Raw genomic sequence first — 15,960 nt, 5'->3', positions numbered from 1 at the left:
CTCTTTGATGAGTGGGCGGAAGGGCTCCGTATGGGGGATCCCCAGACCGCTGAAGGTGATGTTGGCGGTGGCGAGGCACCGGTTCAATGGGCTTACGTAGTAGGATTCCGGGGTGGGGATCTTGTGGGCGAGTTGCGTCTTCCAGGCCGAGTGGGCGGTTTGGGCTTGCGAGATGCCGAGCGAGGTGAGGCGGGCGTCGACCCAGGTGCCGTTCTCGTCGCCGTCGAGGAGGGACCAGTAGCACTTTTTGGGGGGGTCAGTCAGGGAGAGCTGGGCCTTGGCGTGAAGGTGGTAAAGGGGTTTACGTACATCCCACAGCTCGGTGCCGTACTTGGCCTCGGCGACGTTGTGATAGCCTTGGCCGTGCCGGCCCAGGAACAGCACCTTGTAGGCGGTGTCGGGCTCAGCATCTCGGTTCAGTGTCCGGACCTGGTGCTCGAAGCGCTCCCATTGCGTCTTGTTGCCCTCCGGGTCGAACTCGGGGTCCGAGTCGTAGGGCCGCGGGATCAGGCCGAAATTGGCGGAGACCTGGTTTGTAGTGTTAGCTTCGCCGTTTTTGTCTATGAATAGGAAGGGGGTGCAAGAGATTCATGGTAAAGGGTCCGTACATAGTCAAAGCTGTCTGCGTCGGTGGTGGGTTCACTCTGCAGGAAATACCCTGGGACAATGGAGAACCGCCAATGCGACTCGGACGGGGTGGAGGACTCGGCCATCAGAACGAACCCGGCTGTAAGGAGAGTGGCCACGAGGAGGATGGGGCTTTGCAGAGCGTTAGCTTGGAGGAAAACGAGGCTCTGGTGGTGTATGTGAAGTACCATTGAAGTGTAACTTACATGATCAGTGGAATACGAATGATGGTGCACAGCATCGACTGGCGACGGGGAGCGAGGAGTTGGTCGTGATGGTGGTGGTCGTGGTGGTGGTGGTGATCGTGGTCAAGCGGCCAATAGCCGGGCGATGGGTCGCCAATGCGCCGGAAGCGAGCCGGAAAAGCTGCCAGTTTTCTCGCCATCCCTTTCTTGGACTCCCGCTGTGGAGATGATGTGATAACTTAGTATGGGGTAGTTTAGTCGGTCCAGGAGAAATTTGATCCAGCTGAGATTAGTGGTAGAATCTCGTCTCAACACCACCACCACCACCACCACCACCAACAACAACAACAACAACAAGCACAAAACATGACGTTGTCCGGTTAAGGCTGTTTGCAGGCAGCAGGTGCAACCCAACCCATGGAACACCCCCAATTTCCCACGTGTGCCTCCCGAACGGCTGACCACTGCTTACAACCATTGACTGTGCCTATACTTCTACTTCTACTTCTCTTTACACCTACAAACACTTAACAATTTAGAATCAAAGCACCACAGCATTAATGCTATTCACCCCCAGCCTAAATTAGAAAACCAGCTTTTCCTACCAGTCAACAGACCCGAAAACACAACCCAACATTATACAACATGCTATCAAACAGGTATATGGTATCTTCCGCGCAAACCGAACACAACGTTAAATATTGGCATATGAGATTGACGATCTCAATCACCAAAAGCCCAGGTCCTTGCGGACGAGCCAATGTTTCCGCAACGTGGAAACTGCAAGCTTGCCGAAAGATGAGCCCAACCAGGATACAACCATGTTCCCAAAGTCGACAAAGCGCGTAAGCGCAGACGTATTGTGTATGAGCACAGAGCCAGTGTATTGGGCGACGGTTGGTAGTTGGGTCGCGCTTGGCTGCGTACCCGACGTGCCACGCCTGTTTCTTGCAAGCGGGGTGCGGGTCGTTGGATAGCCACAGCTCACTGGTTGAGTGTTGACATGCGTCTTGTCTCGGGTTTGATCGCAGCCTCCACGGGATACAGCGCCATTGGAGACCTTGACGGACAGGCTCTGTTGGGGGCGAGGGCGTAGGCCCTGGTCGGGGCGAAGACCGTGATCGGGGCGGACACCATGATCGGGGCGTACACCGTGATCGGGGTGTACACCGTGGTCGGGGCGTATGCCATGATCGGGGCGTAGCCCTTGGTCTGGGCGTAGCTTGTATAGTTGCAGGTATTGACCGAGGCCTGGGGTGCGGATCGCACTGCCATCCGATTGGAAGTGCTTCCTGTTCGACGTTGCAGCCGCCTGGTCGCCGTTGCGGCGGAGCGCTGTTGGCTGTGGAGGTCGATGGACTAAAAAGTCCGGCTGACCTGTGGTTGAAGGGCGCACAGGATGTTGAGTCGTTGCCCGCAGAGTTTGATCTTTTTGAGTTACAAGGACGCTGGCCTTTGATGGACGGAGCGCATGCGGAAGTTGCACCTGTGAGCGTGCAGTAGCCTGCTCTACTCCGTGGAGTCCGGTTGGTTGTAGCGTGGGCGAAATGTTCGCCTGCTTCCAGCTTGTGTGGCGCTCATTGCCACGTCCATGGACGTGTAGTTGGGTGTTCGTCGCCGAGTGGGCCACCGAATGGGTAGAGGAAACAAACGAGCCGTTCGTGAGGCTTAGAGCGGCCGCCTTCTCGAGGCAATTGCACTATAATCAAATTAGCATAACGTCTGGAATAAATTAGTAACAGGTACCAACTTACTCGCTTGTGCTGTTTTCGATGCTTCTCACAGGCTCCGTATTTCCGGACCTTGATATAGCTCTCCTTCTGAGCTTTCGATCTGGGCTTCTGTTTCTTGGGTAAGTTCGTCGTTGTGTTCATGTTCAGGTCGAGCACCAGCTCCATGGCGCCACTAGAAGGCGAAGCCTGCGGCGTCGCTGATTGGTCCTTCTCACTCATGTCTGGCGACGAGCCATTGGCGGGGGTTGCACACGAGCCAGTGCTGCTTTGTGCGGAGCCCGACCAACAAGGAGAGGGGAACGTGGTGCTGGAAGTCGACAGGACAAACTCGGAAGACGGGGCCTCCTGTAAGCGCTGCAAGTGGATAGCGATAGACGCATCTCGTCTCTTCTCTTTGAGCGTGGAACAACCCGAGTCGGCCATGGCTTGAGCCTCAACCATTTGTCGGATGCTCGCGTAGAAGGGGTCTTCGGGGTAGGTCGGTTCTTGGGGCCACGCATCATCGAACGTTAACCCGGCGAGCTCTTGATCTGAGAGGGTAGGAAGCGGTTGGATGGCATCATTTGCGCTCAGGCCTATTTGCGGGCTGTTTAATGACAGGCCTGGGTATGTCTCGTATGGACCGTCATAGCTCACGAATTCCGAGAACAGGTTTTCGGGACAAGCCGTGGGAGTGGCACCCCAGTTGCATTCGCCCAAGTCAGGGAATGTCAGGTCAAAGTCTCTCGGCGAGACCGAATCAATCGAGGTCGCATTGCTGTCCAGGCAGCCGGAGGGGATATCAAAAGAGTTGTTGAAGTCGAACCACTCCTCATCGGGTGTAGTTTGGCTAATCTGACAGAGCAATTGGTCTGCGGACATAATGAATGGATGAATCAGGGGTATTAGGGTATCAAAGAGTATATGTCTAGGTAGTTTAGAGATGACAGCGGAGCAGACGAATGTAATGCTTTGTCTGATAAGCGGATAAGACAGACAGACAGACTAAGAAGATGAGTGACTATGACTCACGTCCTTGGCTGTGGATTATGAATCAGGGAGGGGGAAAAATGTGCTCCCTTGAAGGTATAAAAAGACAGGCTGTGACTAAAGGAAGTAGAGGTAGGATGAAAGGAGCGAGGAGGAGGAGAAGAAAAGGAAGCCAGGCTGAGGGGGTCGGAGACACTGACTGTCTTACATAGAGGCTGAGGAACGAGGCTCATCTCGACCCATCCCACGCCTTGCCTTTTTTGGGACCCCGACCAGGAATCCACTAAGCCATTTCGAGACCCCGACGGTCGTCGCCCGCCCGCGGGAACATTACTTCCTCCGTCTTTCCGGCTGCAACCCTTATCGCTCGGGCAGGCATCGCCAAGCCCCTTCTTATCCTTCTTTAGCCGTGGACTGTTTTTTTTTTTTTTTGCTGCAATGTATAAAACCACCTGGCAAAGGAGCATGCAACCTGAATAGAATCCCTCAATGGTGGAAGGCTTGAGAGGCTTGTACACCTGCTAGCATCAGCTAGCCTCCAAATTCAGCTTTTCTGACTGTTCTGCTGCATCACCCATAGGCCCAACCCTTTAACCCTGATTTATTGATCTCAGACCTCTTTGGGTTACTGTTATACCCCGCATTAAATATATGCTTCCTGAGCATCGGGATTTCAAGGACCATTTTAGCCCAATGACATCATGTTGCAATAGCAAAAATCCATATTTAGAAATACCGAGCTGTTGCAGTGAAATACAGGCAATGCTTATACAAAGCTTCGAAGTTTAGAGGCCTGGGTGGAGGTGAAGGAACATGTAGATCATTTGCTATACAATACATGCGATATGCCTAAGAACCCCAAACTCCATCCGAGGTATCCAATATGGTGAAACAAGCTCTACTCATAATTTTCGCTTTTCGTGGTGGCCCCAATTCAGCACGCCCGTAACATCTCCAACATGCCTTTGGTCTGACAAGCTTGGTGCGCCATCTCAACCTCTTCACGCACCTTCCGGTGCAGCCTCTCCACCATCTTGTCGATCTGGGCGGATTGGCCCAAGTTGCCGGAGTAGATATCCAGCACGTTCATGGCCACCTCGACGCAGAGGTTCACCAGCCGTGGTTCAGTAAGGTGCTTGTGCACCCATGCGAGCACCGGCTGCAGCGTTACCTCGTCGCGGTTCTGCAAGGCGGCACGCAGGGCGGAGCGATGGCGCAGCGCCGTGAGAAGCGTGAGCTGGGCCGTCTTGTCGCTGGAACTGAGTACGTGGTCCAAAGCCGCCGGATAGCGGCCCTTGCGCAGATCGTGCTCCCAGGTCTGCTCCCTCTTGCGCTTGCCAGTATTGCGTCCCTCAACCACAACATCCACACCTTCACCAATAAAGTCCCGACCACGGAGACGCTTCTCCCAGCCCGCGCCGCGCTTCTGTTTGGCCACTTTGCGGTCGTGCTCCTCCAGTTTACCCTCCAAGAGCGCTTGCATCTCTTTCCGTCGCTCCTTCTCCTTGATCTTCTGCTGGCCCGACAGCCGGGTCTTGATCGACAAGAGGCCGGACGCCATACCAACGGCAATGTGCTTGTCCTCCTGGGCAACGCCAGATTTTATGACACTTAGTGAAAGAATCGGGGACGGGTACTTGGACCCAGACACGACGTTCCATCCCGTCGTCTCGAAGACCTTCATGTGACCGTCCAACGCACCGGAGAGCAACCGCTCCCCGTTCGAGGCCAGCGCCAACGACGTAACCGTCTTCTGGTGACTCTGGATCATGTGCAGGGGTTTGCCGGCCACAATGTCGAGGACGGCGATCTTGTTGTCGGCGGCGGCGAGCACGGTCGTCCCCGTCGGCATGGGCAGCACGCTCTCAATTGGGGCGGCCATCTTGAACGTCATGGCAGCGCGGGTATCCACGCGGGGATCCCAGAGACGCACCGTGCGATCGTAACTACCGGAGACCAGAAGGCCCGACGAGGCCAACGATCCGGGCATAAAGGCACCGCTGCGCACGTAATCCGTATGACCCACGAAGCTGCGGGCGCTGTTCTGGCTGGGAAGATCCCACATACGCACGGTGCGGTCATCGCTGGCCGTGAAGAGCGCCGTCGGGTCGCTGGGTGAAAATTTGGCCACCCAGACCGGCTGCTTGTGCTCCTTCCACGTCTTGAGAATCGCCCGCGATGCCACGTCGAAGACTTGCACCGTGCCGGAATCGTCACCCACGGCGACCACACGACCATCTGGGCGCACGTCGGTGCCTCGCGCCGTGTCATCGAAGCGGGTAATTGTGCGGAGGAGTTTACGGGTGCGGATGGAGTAGATCTGGACGCGGGCGCCCGTGGTCACGGTGAAGACATCGGGCGGCTGGGTGAGAGAGGGGAAGGCGGAGGCGGAGGACGGGGCGGAGGGCTGTGTGATGAGGTTGATGGGCCCGTTGGCTGGCGAAGGAATGAGGAGGGGATTCTTGAAGGTCTTCCAGTATTGTTGCTCCGGTGTCTGGCGGGTGGAAGGCAGCGATGGCAGCTTCACCTGCTGCAGGGGGAGGACGGGGGCAGCCATGGCTGCTGGTCGTCGGTCGGGATGTGAACGATGAGCGGGTTGATCGATGCTTGGAGTGCTCAGCGCGAGATTGGTCAAATGCGCGGGGTTGGGCTCGTCGAGAGCGCTTGAATGGGCTGGACTGGCAGGTTTGGGATGTTCATGGGAAACTTTTTTTTTGAGATAAAATCCATTCGCATCGGGAAAAGTCTGGCCGCGTTGCCCGATTCGGAATAGTGCAGTCTGCATATCTATGCTGACTTATTAGTGGCATTTATGCAGGTGGTTTACATCTCTCTTCCAACTTTGTTCGAAGTCAATTACTGACAAACAAACATCTTTATTGAGATGATTGAGCTCTCAAGTAAGATGAATTGGTGAATTCAGATAATGGAATTAACCTGGGCAGGTGGATTGATACTCAATGTATTCGAGGATCGTTCAAGAGCTCCCAATGGAAGTAACCGCAAACAATATATACTAGTAACTTTGGACTCCTCACGGAACAGTCTGATTTGCCATTACAGATGGAGTAGAGATAGTACTAAGCTGATTTGTTCTCTGAGTGTATAGCATAATGCATTGTTTATCATATTTCTTTCACTCAAACTTGTTTGACCTCGCCAATATATAGTATACGGCTATTCCGCTGTACTCATGCTACGGAGCTATTACGAAAAAAAAAGAATAAGACCGTCTGCTCTGCATCTTTCTAAGAAATCTCCATATCTTCCAACTATATACCGAGATTCTGCACTGAGGAGTATTCTTGAACCTGGAACTCGATTTCTGTAGACTCAGGGAAAATAATATACTGGTAGGCCCACATGAAGAACACCGTAAGGCTCAAACGGCCGTCCTACCTATCTCGCAAGTAATTTAATTGAATGTATTATGACTATTACTATTCCGTGGGGACCAAGATTATTATAGCTAACTTGTCTTCAGGGTTCGTGCCTAATTCATGCCTCAGGCATAAACGATCTTCGCTTTACGATAAAACTCCAGGCTCTAGATTTCTTCGAAAATCAGAAAATACTAGCTCCAGCCTAATTTGAAACCAGCTTCCGTAGTTGTACGTCGAATGGTTTCACAACTGGTACTAGAGAGAGATGGATAGCACTGGAACTTGACTGTAGCTTCCCTGGGACTTGTAGTGTCTCCCGAGCAGATAAACATTTACCTATTGCATCTCAGACCTTTGCATCGGTGATAGTGCTCCGTACCAGGGAGTCCTACTTTCCATTACTGATTATGCATCACGAGGACAAACCTTTGGTACTGCATTCACCTGAGAGGCTTGTTGATTGAGCACATTCCACAGAACTTTACCCCCGCGCCGTGTCCCCAAGAATCAAGGGCGGATTGTGGGGTAATTGTCCACATGCGCTCTGCTGGTGCACCCAACACATTCCTCCCACGAATCGCCCTTGACGCAGTTAGAGCTATGCTGATCGATCGAGACTGTTCTCTAAGTTCGGCATGTGGTCATTCTTGGTGGTGGATATTGTCGTCGATTTGCTGAACTGTGATCTACTGACTGATTTGACGGGCATGACTAGAGCACCTTAGAAAAGAATCATGTCGCTATGCGTTACATCAAGCTAATCGATCGAGGTTCGAGCCCACATTCCATGGCACTGTGCTCAGCATGAAGATACACATTCGACAACAGACCCCCAACCCGTGTTCCGCTGGAGCTGAGTGCTGGTCTTTCCCGCGGCTGAGTTGAGCTTATCTATCACCAAGCATGGAGTACGTTCTGAACAGAGCACTTGCATGCCACATCACCTCCGGAACAACGACCCGTACCGAAAATGCCCGAGAGATTTCGCAGGTGGTTGGTGAATGTGACAGGTTGCGACCGATCGGCCTCTAGACCTCGAGGAGCTATTCTGTTCCTGTTCTTTGTGCATTTTTCTGGGCGCAGAGTGATCTATCGTGCAGAGCCCATGCGTGCTGCCAGTTCTCCGCTCGATTCTCGGTCTCAGATGCTACTTGCCGTGCATGGAATCTTGTTTTTGGCCTGAGTCAAGATGATACTCTGTCAGAATATACGGGGCCTACTGGCGTTTCTAATGACTCAATCCTTGCTTGCAAAGTCACAGACAATTGGTACGGCCGAATCGGTGCCTGAATGCCGACAGCGTCAGGTACCCGACGACTCCACTCGACAGCCACAGACCGGATCAAGCCACAGCGCTTCCCCACAGCCGATCCTGTCCCTCGGAATGTTCAGCAGCATACTTCGTCACTGACTTACCACCTGCGAAGTAACCACCCCCACGTGGACTGGTATTTCCGATCGATCTAGAACCAGGATGGTGGTTGGTGTGACACTGAAGGATGAACAGGGGAGGGGCGCACTGGGACAGATCACCGGGTGCATATGAGATCTCCCTTGCCTCCCAATCTCACAATTGATCGGAGACGGTGCCCGTGCTCGGTTTCGGTCGCCTTGCGGGAAGTGGTTGATTGACTTTATCCACAGTATGACATCAGGCTCGAGCCGTGGCCGACTCTGCCCAGACCTCACTGAGATCCAAACTCCATGTAAACAAACACACAGGATTTTACTCATATGTGCGGCAGTGGCTTTGACAGGCAGCAGGATTTGCTCGGCAGCTCAGCCCACAAACACTACGTAGTTTAGTCTCTCGACAAGGTTGAATTCTAGTTTCAGCGCCCGGAAAATATGACGATGATCAATCACCAACTGGGGCTGACGTATGTACATACAGTACAGGGTACAGGGGACGGGAGAAATATTACTGTACATGGAGCAGGATGAGTGAAGTTTAACCTGCGGCGAGCACTGTACGGTACATACCTCCTGCTACTTGTAAAACGTGTATACTATACACGATACTTCAATTTAGATGCATCTCGCAAGAATGCAGTGCCTAGTACCTATACGCACTGGCTGTGCCTTTAGAGGATACAGTTGGGGCAGGTCGGAGCTGAGGGCTTAGGTCGTGGCTTCCTTATGCGGAAGTTCAAGGTGGCTGGGATTTACCAGATACCAGCTGTGACGCACGTCAAAAATACGGGCTGTAGGTGAGCTATGGGCGGGAAGGTATTTTACCGTAACCTGCTGAGAAGCCAAGAAACGAATAGGACTAGCCGCTCCTAGTAGCCAATCAACGAGCTGAAAGACATGCCCCAGCCTTCAGCCCCTTGCTCCCAGCCACCGGACTTTGCATCCGCCCCACCACTGTCATCCAATGACTGCATGCACTCTTATCGATAGCAGGGCCCTACGACTCAAAGAATAACATCATCCACTCGACGGACTTTCATTCCACTGCTTCTGACTCTCTCTCATTCCCACCCACCCACCATCCATCCATCCATCGCTGTTTGTATGTCTCTCTCTCTTCTCTTCTCTTTCTTTCATTCTATCCTTGCAACCACTCATTCTCCAGTTTTGCTGACTAGTACAATCCAAGCTTTGACACTCTCCACTGTGATACATTCGTTCTGCTATACCTAGCGCTTATCCCCACTCTCGTTGCTCGACATCCTCTCGCTTCTCTTGTTAGGCTCATCATCAAAACCAAACTCTCTCGTCTCTCGCTTTCTCTCCATAGTTTGACTTATTCCTCCTCACTACCAACTCCAGCCATGGACGCCAGGCCATCCAGAAGGGCCATGGCTCATGCTGCTGGCATCTTCGCAGACATGTCTGTCGACGGTCCCGCTATTGGGACACTAGTGATCATTGTTGATCGCGCCAAAAACCTGCCTAATCGAAAGACGATGGGCAAGCAAAACCCCTATTGTGCCGCTCGTTTGGGCAAAGAAGCCAAGAAGACAGAGACGGATCTTCGCGGTGGCCAAACTCCTCGATGGTAGGTTCTTCTTTTACACAACATCAAGCACGGTACTAACAGCTAGCAGGGATCAGGAGCTTCGCTTCACCGTTCACGAGTCTCCGGACTACTTTAAGCTCAAGGTCTCCGTTTTCAACGACGACAAGAAGACCGATTTGATCGGCGAAACCTGGATCGATCTCAAAGATTTGATCATCCCTGGTGGAAGCCAGAACGACCACTGGCACCCTCTGCAGCATCGTGGAAAATACGCAGGGGAAGTGCGTCTTGAGATGACTTATTATGACACACGGCCTGAGGATGAGGCTGTCATCGAACGCCGAACCATGGGGACTGAAAAGGTTCATACTAGGAAGAGTGTGCCCTCAGCACCACCAATCACTCTCACTGCGGCTTCGTCCTCTTCCTCGTCCGCTCTTTCGGGGCCTAGACAGTTGAAGGATGTCAAGAGACGTCCCCTGCCCAGCGATCCAACTAGAGCACGCCCTTCTCAAACTGAAAAGGTGCCATCAGCCCCAATACCACATGCTCCAGTTCGACCAGCATACCATGAGCCCGCCCAGTCGGCGCCCGCCATGGCGAGCCATGAACGGCCAACGCACCTTCACGGTCACCCTGAATGGGTGTATGAAGAGACCCCTCGACCGGCATACTACGAGCCCCCCCACCTTCACAGTCATCAAGAATGGACCGATGACGGCCCACTTAATCAAATGCCCCAGAGGGAGAAGAACAGCTATCCATTCTCTTCTTGTGAACAGTATGTGGGCAATATGCCGCATACTCAGCCTAGCCCCTATGGGAGTCAAACCTCTTCGAGCACGACGAGCACCTCCGATGGTGGAAGTACGGTCTATCCCTGCTCTCACCACAGTCTTCTCTCGAGCGAGCCAAGCACGGTATATCCTTATCCACACAACTACTCTGACAGCGGGTCTTATGTCAGCGGCAGCGAGTCCATCGATAGTGGCCCGTCGATGGTGTATTGCTCAAAGTCGATCAGTGAAGGGGGACGTCCTATCCCTGATCTTGTGTGGGCAAGATTGCAGCCTCGGGTCGAGGATGAAAATGACGAGAACAATCTCCCACCGCCACCACCGGCCCATCGAGTTGCCTTGGTCCACGTCAGGAACATAAGACCTCCCTCGCTTGTCTCCACCGAATCTGCATCATCAGGACACTATCCTGTGTCTGATGGCCTTCCTTCTAATTACACCTCGGTCACAACTGCAGTTGACAGCAGCAGCATGCCGAGTGTGCGTTCTTCCTTGAGTGGTCCCTCAGTGCCACCCAGTCTTGTTGCTGGCCTCGACCCAGTCATTGCCGACGCAGAGTCGGATCGTGTCACTTATGAAAGGCAAGCACGACGCAGAAGTGGCATCATAGAAGAGAATCCGTTGAGGAAGCCCCCACGTGAATCTTCACCGAGCCCTCCTTACCCCATGGATCCGTCCTTGGATAGTCACAGCTCTATTGTGACTCGATCGTCTGTCAGCTCCAACTCTGATAGACAATTGGTCCCCCGTCGCAAATCTGTCAGCCCTCGACCTCCAAGTATGAGGGAGCGCGGGGTGTCTCCCACTCCTTTCTCACCGGATTCCTACGATGCTTTGAACCCCAACGCATCCATGGGCCCAATAATTGGAGACGATGGTCGTGAAATTGACCCGTCTGATCACCTTCCTACGGACACCTGGGCACCTGAGCCCGAACGCAAGACGAAGAAGCCTGGCGTCGTCGTGCGCTTTCGCAACCCTGCTCATCGGGCTAACCCCCTCGCACGCCCAACAAATGATGGCACAGTTGAACGTGCTGCTCATCGGGCTAATCCTCTCGCACGACCAACTACCGATGGCATAGTCGAACGTGCTGCTCATCGGGCTAATCCCCTCGCACGACCAACTACCGATGGCACAGTCGAACGTGGATTTGGCATTCGACGTCCGCCGGCATACACGGATGGAGCCCCCAACATGGGTCCACCTATTCCTTCGAAGGTTCCTATCGCACAGGCGATGAACCAGAACTACCCTGTCCTTGGCGGCAGTATGGGCATGGACGCCCTTAGTCGAGAATTGAACACTATCGACATCGGATCTGTGGGTTGCAGCGGCGGCGGCCGCAGCTTGAAGAAGTACGCACCCAAGACCATGGGTTATGCAGTTTAGAATAGATCTTTTCTTCTTACAACTGATTGATGTTAGTTAGTTGGTGAGTCAATTTGTTACTTAGTTAGTCACTTAGTTAGCTACCTGCGGGATACATCATTGGGGCATGTGTTTTATGGGATTCTGTTTGGGAACTGGGAACTGGGGACTCTGATTTTGGAGTTGAGAGTTGTTTATTCTTCCTTTGTTTAGCATAGATTCATCTTTCCAATCAAGGAAATAGATTTGATACAATTCATTGTGCAGGTCCGGGCTTAAAACGCCGGGTAGTGTGAATAATCCAGACTCCATGGACCTCTGTAATTGAAGTGTGAATGTTGGTAGTTAGTGAAGTGAAGTAACAGGCTTACACACTATAGTGGGTTGGGGTGAAGGAGATGATAGCTTTGTGGGTGAATAGACTTGACTGATCGATTCCATACCTTCCTCCCCCGGCTGCCTCGTACCGATGCTTTTCTGTCTTCCCTCCAAAGCTCCAAAATACCACTCCCTCCCACACCGCATTTGTAAATTGAACCACACATGCTTCACAAAGCCTCGATAGAAATGAGAGACCTTTTGCCCTCCGAGACATAGAGCGATTGGGCGCGGCCACCTCTCATTCCACAAGAATCGGTCTCAGAAGACGGTAGCCTCAGGCAGCTACACTGTGCCTTCCGATCAATCTTGATTTTCTTCAATTCTCCACAACACCAAGAAATCGAAATTCTCCTTTCTTATAGCCAACCTAAGCAGCTTCAAAATCACCGATAGACTATGAAATTCAACCTTGCAGGCTCTAGGACATCTGCCACTTCCTATTTCATTGATTTTGAAGCGACCCAGATGCTTATCTAAGCGGGAAATCAAAACCCGATGCCACCAACCAAGCCAGCGTGTATCCTCGCTGTTCTTATCCAAACATTCTGCTCAAGGTATCTCGTTCTGCACCTGAGAAGACTCACGAACTTTCATTCAGTAGTTGAAAAGTATGTGATCACGAACCGCTAACAAGCACAACACATAGCGCAGTCCTTTACGAGCCTCCCCACTCCCAGCAATTTGGTTGAGCACGAGTTAGCACGGGCTGAGTGACTAAAATCTTAACAGCAGTCTCGAAGAACTTAGGGCTAAGCAGCCAAGCCTCATTCGGGAGAATCAATAAGTCTTCTTGGCACTATTGGCGATGATGAATCTCTTCGAGTCGGGCATTACCGAGGAGCCCACATGTGGAGACCCGCAATTCCGGGCTGGAATGTTGGCCGCCGTGATGACATCGCCGATCTTCAATCACCCACAATGGCGATGTGTCTATCGCCCTAAAGGCTCGGTCTTCAAGAACAATGAGTAGAATGCAGACTTTCTCGGTCTAAGTCGATGAAGAATCCGCTATCGGTAGCGTTATCTTCACGGAGCTAAATCTCTGCTGCCTAGGAGGGAACTTACGTTCAGGCGGGGAATAGTGGGGACTGCCGAGCAAATACACTCGTGGATGCTGACGACTACTTAGTGACTAGACGATGCTTTCTACGCGCCAGTGCCGGAGTGATTCCAGGAAACCGGTCGATGGTTGGGAGCTGTTTAGAGTTACTGGGAAAACAGGCTTATTTAGGTTGATCGCCAGTCTTTCTGGCTATCGAACTTCCTTCTGAAATGGTTGTCGTTTTTGCTGGTGTTTGATGCCCTAAGTTGGGATATTTATGCTCGATCAACGAGTGATAGACGCTGGACGTTCTCCGACCATGAAGAATCTGTGGTCTTTTACCGCCTGGTCGGGGTGCTTGCTGATTGTTCTTGCTATTGTTCACGGCACGCGAGCAATAGATATCGAAGTTAGCAGTGAGCGTATGTTTCGTTCCTTTTTCGATTCGTTCGACTTGATTGTTCTTGTTCAATATTCCAACAAGCAGGATTGCTAATCACTCGTCATTACAAAGAATCCATCAAAGATGCCGCCAGCACCGCCGCGTACGGGTTGATGTCCTACTACCATGGCAACGAGTCAGGCCACATACCAGGGAAGCTCGATGATACGTGGTGGGAGGGCGGTGCCATGTTCATGGCTCTCATTCTGTATTATCACTATACCAGTGATAGCACCTACAACAAGGAGGTGATCCAAGGAATGCAGTGGCAAGCAGGAGATTGCGATTATATGCCATCCAACTATAGCAGCTGGCTGGTAAGAAACTTTAATCTTCTTCCTCTACAATCCCGCTCAATAAGCCCAATCTGACAATAACTAGGGAAACGATGATCAGATGTTCTGGGGTCTGGCGGCGATGACGGCGGCGGAGCTCAACTTCCCCAACTCGGACGACGGATACTCGTGGCTGGCGCTGGCGCAGGGGGTTTTCAACACCCAAGTCGCGCGGTGGGATACCACCTCGTGCGACGGGGGGATGCGGTGGCAGATGTGGTCCTACGAAAGCGGGTATACAATGAAGAACACGATCTCGAACGCGGGTCTATTTCAGCTCTCCGCGCGGCTGGCTCGCTACACCAGCAACCAGACGTACTATCAATGGGCGGAGAAGATCTGGGACTGGTCCGCGTCGACGCCGCTACTCAGCAACTCGACCTGGAACGTTGCCGACTCCACGGAGACGACCAACGACTGCAGCACCCAGGGCGACAACCAGTGGACCTACAACTACGGGGCCTTTCTTGGGGGCGCGGCGTACATGTACAACTACACCAACGGCACCAGCCGCAGCAAGTGGCAGACGGCCGTCAACGGCCTGCTGAACGTGACATTCGATACCTTCTTCCCGACCAAGTACGGCGGCAACGTCATGTCGGAGATCACCTGCGAGCCCACCGAGGTGTGCAACCGCGACGAGATCATCTTCAAAGGCCTTCTATCCAACTGGCTCGCCTTCACCGCCATGCTCGTGCCCTCGACCTACAGCCGCATACTGCCCAAGCTGCAGGGCTCCGCCGAGGGCGCCGCCGCGTCTTGCACGGGATACTCCAACAGCTCCTGCGGCGTCCGCTGGAACTCCACCTGGGACGGCTGGTCCGGCCTGGAGGAGCAGATGAGCGTCGTCAACGTCTTCGTCGCCGCCCTGCTGCCCTACATCAACTCCTCCGCCACCCCGCGCACCGCCTCCACCGGCGGCAATAGCACCAGCGACCCCTCCGCCGGCACATCCGACGACACCAACGACGAGGAGACCCTCAGCACTATCACGACGGGCGACCGCGTTGGCGCCGCCTTCGTGACGGTCATTCTGGTCGCCATGTCGGTCGGGAGTCTGGTGTGGATGATCATGCTGTGACGTGTGGATGCAGTGGTGGTGAGCGAGAATGATACCCTGTTTTACGTGTTTAGCAATAGCATGAAATTGTTCTTTCAAGCGAAGCGTTGCGAGAATTGATACCTGAGTACCCAGTAGCCAATAGGCCTTTCCTAGGATATCCGTCCGGTGACCCGGCAACCTTTTCTGGCCTTTCCCGGGACATAGAGCATCCACAGCAGGGCATGAAATGCTAATTTACTTACTATATAAAATGATACACACGCTATATAAACCTTCCCAAGCCCTTCTCAAGCACATACGACCACAGGGTGTGGAAAATAGGGCTTCCCGTCCGCTCAGCCGTACTCAAGCCACACGCCGGGAGGTTAGTAGTTGGGTGGGTGACCACCAGCGAATCCCTTCTGTTGTATGTTTTTCTTTCCTTTTTATCCTTTTGCCTGCCTGGCCCTTTGCCCTTCTTTGAGCTCTAATTTTTCAGGTGCATGCCTGGCCACGCACTGAAGTGGTTTTGCTTTTGTTTTCAATTCATCCAATTGAGTACCTACCTAGTATAAGTAGGGTAGCGGTACGATACATGACCGCGCAGTAACCGGGCACTTTAATACCAGCCGATTGGGCTTCGGCCGCTCTGCGCCTACTCCTAGGCATTCAGGCCGATTGGGCAAGT

At 52.9% G+C, this 15,960-nt stretch overlaps 5 protein-coding genes across 5 annotated transcripts in view; 2 read left to right on the top strand and 3 right to left on the bottom strand.

Annotated features, from left to right (window-relative positions):
- The window catches only part of BO72DRAFT_514796 (phosphoglycerate mutase family protein), a gene marked incomplete at its 5' end in the record, with an annotated part of 1,813 nt that extends 995 nt beyond the window's left edge, over positions 1-818 (bottom strand). The window contains 3 exons of the mRNA XM_040949532.1: positions 48-243; positions 310-528; positions 609-818. Coding sequence (XP_040798925.1) covers positions 48-243; positions 310-528; positions 609-818 — 625 coding nt within the window. The remainder of the gene's footprint in view (positions 1-47; positions 244-309; positions 529-608) is intronic.
- Positions 819-1,386: 568 nt separating this feature from the next.
- BO72DRAFT_450194 (uncharacterized protein) lies at positions 1,387-3,787 on the bottom strand. Its single transcript, XM_040945194.1, has 2 exons — positions 2,567-3,787; positions 1,387-2,511 (listed from the first exon to the last, which is right to left on the bottom strand). Exons 1-2 carry the CDS (start codon positions 3,404-3,406, stop codon positions 1,540-1,542), a joined length of 1,812 nt encoding a protein of 603 aa, XP_040798924.1. The 5' UTR covers positions 3,407-3,787; the 3' UTR covers positions 1,387-1,539.
- Positions 3,788-4,328: 541 nt separating this feature from the next.
- On the bottom strand, positions 4,329-6,206 carry BO72DRAFT_450193 (snoRNA-binding rRNA-processing protein UTP15). Its single transcript, XM_040945193.1, has one exon. It carries the CDS (start codon positions 6,069-6,071, stop codon positions 4,449-4,451), a length of 1,623 nt encoding a protein of 540 aa, XP_040798923.1. The 5' UTR covers positions 6,072-6,206; the 3' UTR covers positions 4,329-4,448.
- A 3,138-nt stretch (positions 6,207-9,344) lies between these two features.
- BO72DRAFT_409153 (uncharacterized protein) lies at positions 9,345-12,267 on the top strand. Its single transcript, XM_040942397.1, has 3 exons — positions 9,345-9,412; positions 9,500-9,901; positions 9,951-12,267. The coding sequence occupies exons 2-3, from the start codon at positions 9,675-9,677 to the stop codon at positions 12,049-12,051; spliced, it is 2,328 nt and encodes a 775-aa protein (XP_040798922.1). The 5' UTR covers positions 9,345-9,412; positions 9,500-9,674; the 3' UTR covers positions 12,052-12,267.
- A 1,505-nt stretch (positions 12,268-13,772) lies between these two features.
- Positions 13,773-15,311, top strand: BO72DRAFT_383571 (glycoside hydrolase family 76 protein; the record flags this gene model as incomplete). Its single annotated transcript, XM_040941519.1, has 3 exons — positions 13,773-13,875; positions 13,968-14,212; positions 14,277-15,311. The coding sequence occupies 3 exons, from the start codon at positions 13,773-13,775 to the stop codon at positions 15,309-15,311; spliced, it is 1,383 nt and encodes a 460-aa protein (XP_040798921.1).
- Between the last annotated feature and the right edge of the window lie 649 nt (positions 15,312-15,960).

The sequence above is a fragment of the Aspergillus fijiensis genome, assembly GCF_003184825.1.
Source record: "Aspergillus fijiensis CBS 313.89 unplaced genomic scaffold BO72scaffold_43, whole genome shotgun sequence".
Taxonomy (NCBI): Eukaryota; Fungi; Ascomycota; class Eurotiomycetes; order Eurotiales; family Aspergillaceae; genus Aspergillus; species Aspergillus fijiensis.
This window is presented reverse-complemented; position numbering and strand designations above follow the sequence as displayed.

What these genes read in the sequence shown, in the direction of transcription:
- BO72DRAFT_450194 (XM_040945194.1), bottom strand. Translation starts at nt 3,406, where the DNA reads ATGTCCGCAGACCAATTGCTCTGTCAGATTAGCCAAACTACACCCGAT. An exon ending in ATCGAAAACAGCACAAGCGA is followed by an intron (nt 2,512 to 2,566) that starts GTAAGTTGGTAC and finishes ATTTGATTATAG; the next exon opens with TGCAATTGCCTCGAGAAGGC.
- BO72DRAFT_450193 (XM_040945193.1), bottom strand. Translation starts at nt 6,071, where the DNA reads ATGGCTGCCCCCGTCCTCCCCCTGCAGCAGGTGAAGCTGCCATCGCTG.
- BO72DRAFT_409153 (XM_040942397.1), top strand. Translation starts at nt 9,675, where the DNA reads ATGGACGCCAGGCCATCCAGAAGGGCCATGGCTCATGCTGCTGGCATC. An exon ending in GGTGGCCAAACTCCTCGATG is followed by an intron (nt 9,902 to 9,950) that starts GTAGGTTCTTCT and finishes AACAGCTAGCAG; the next exon opens with GGATCAGGAGCTTCGCTTCA.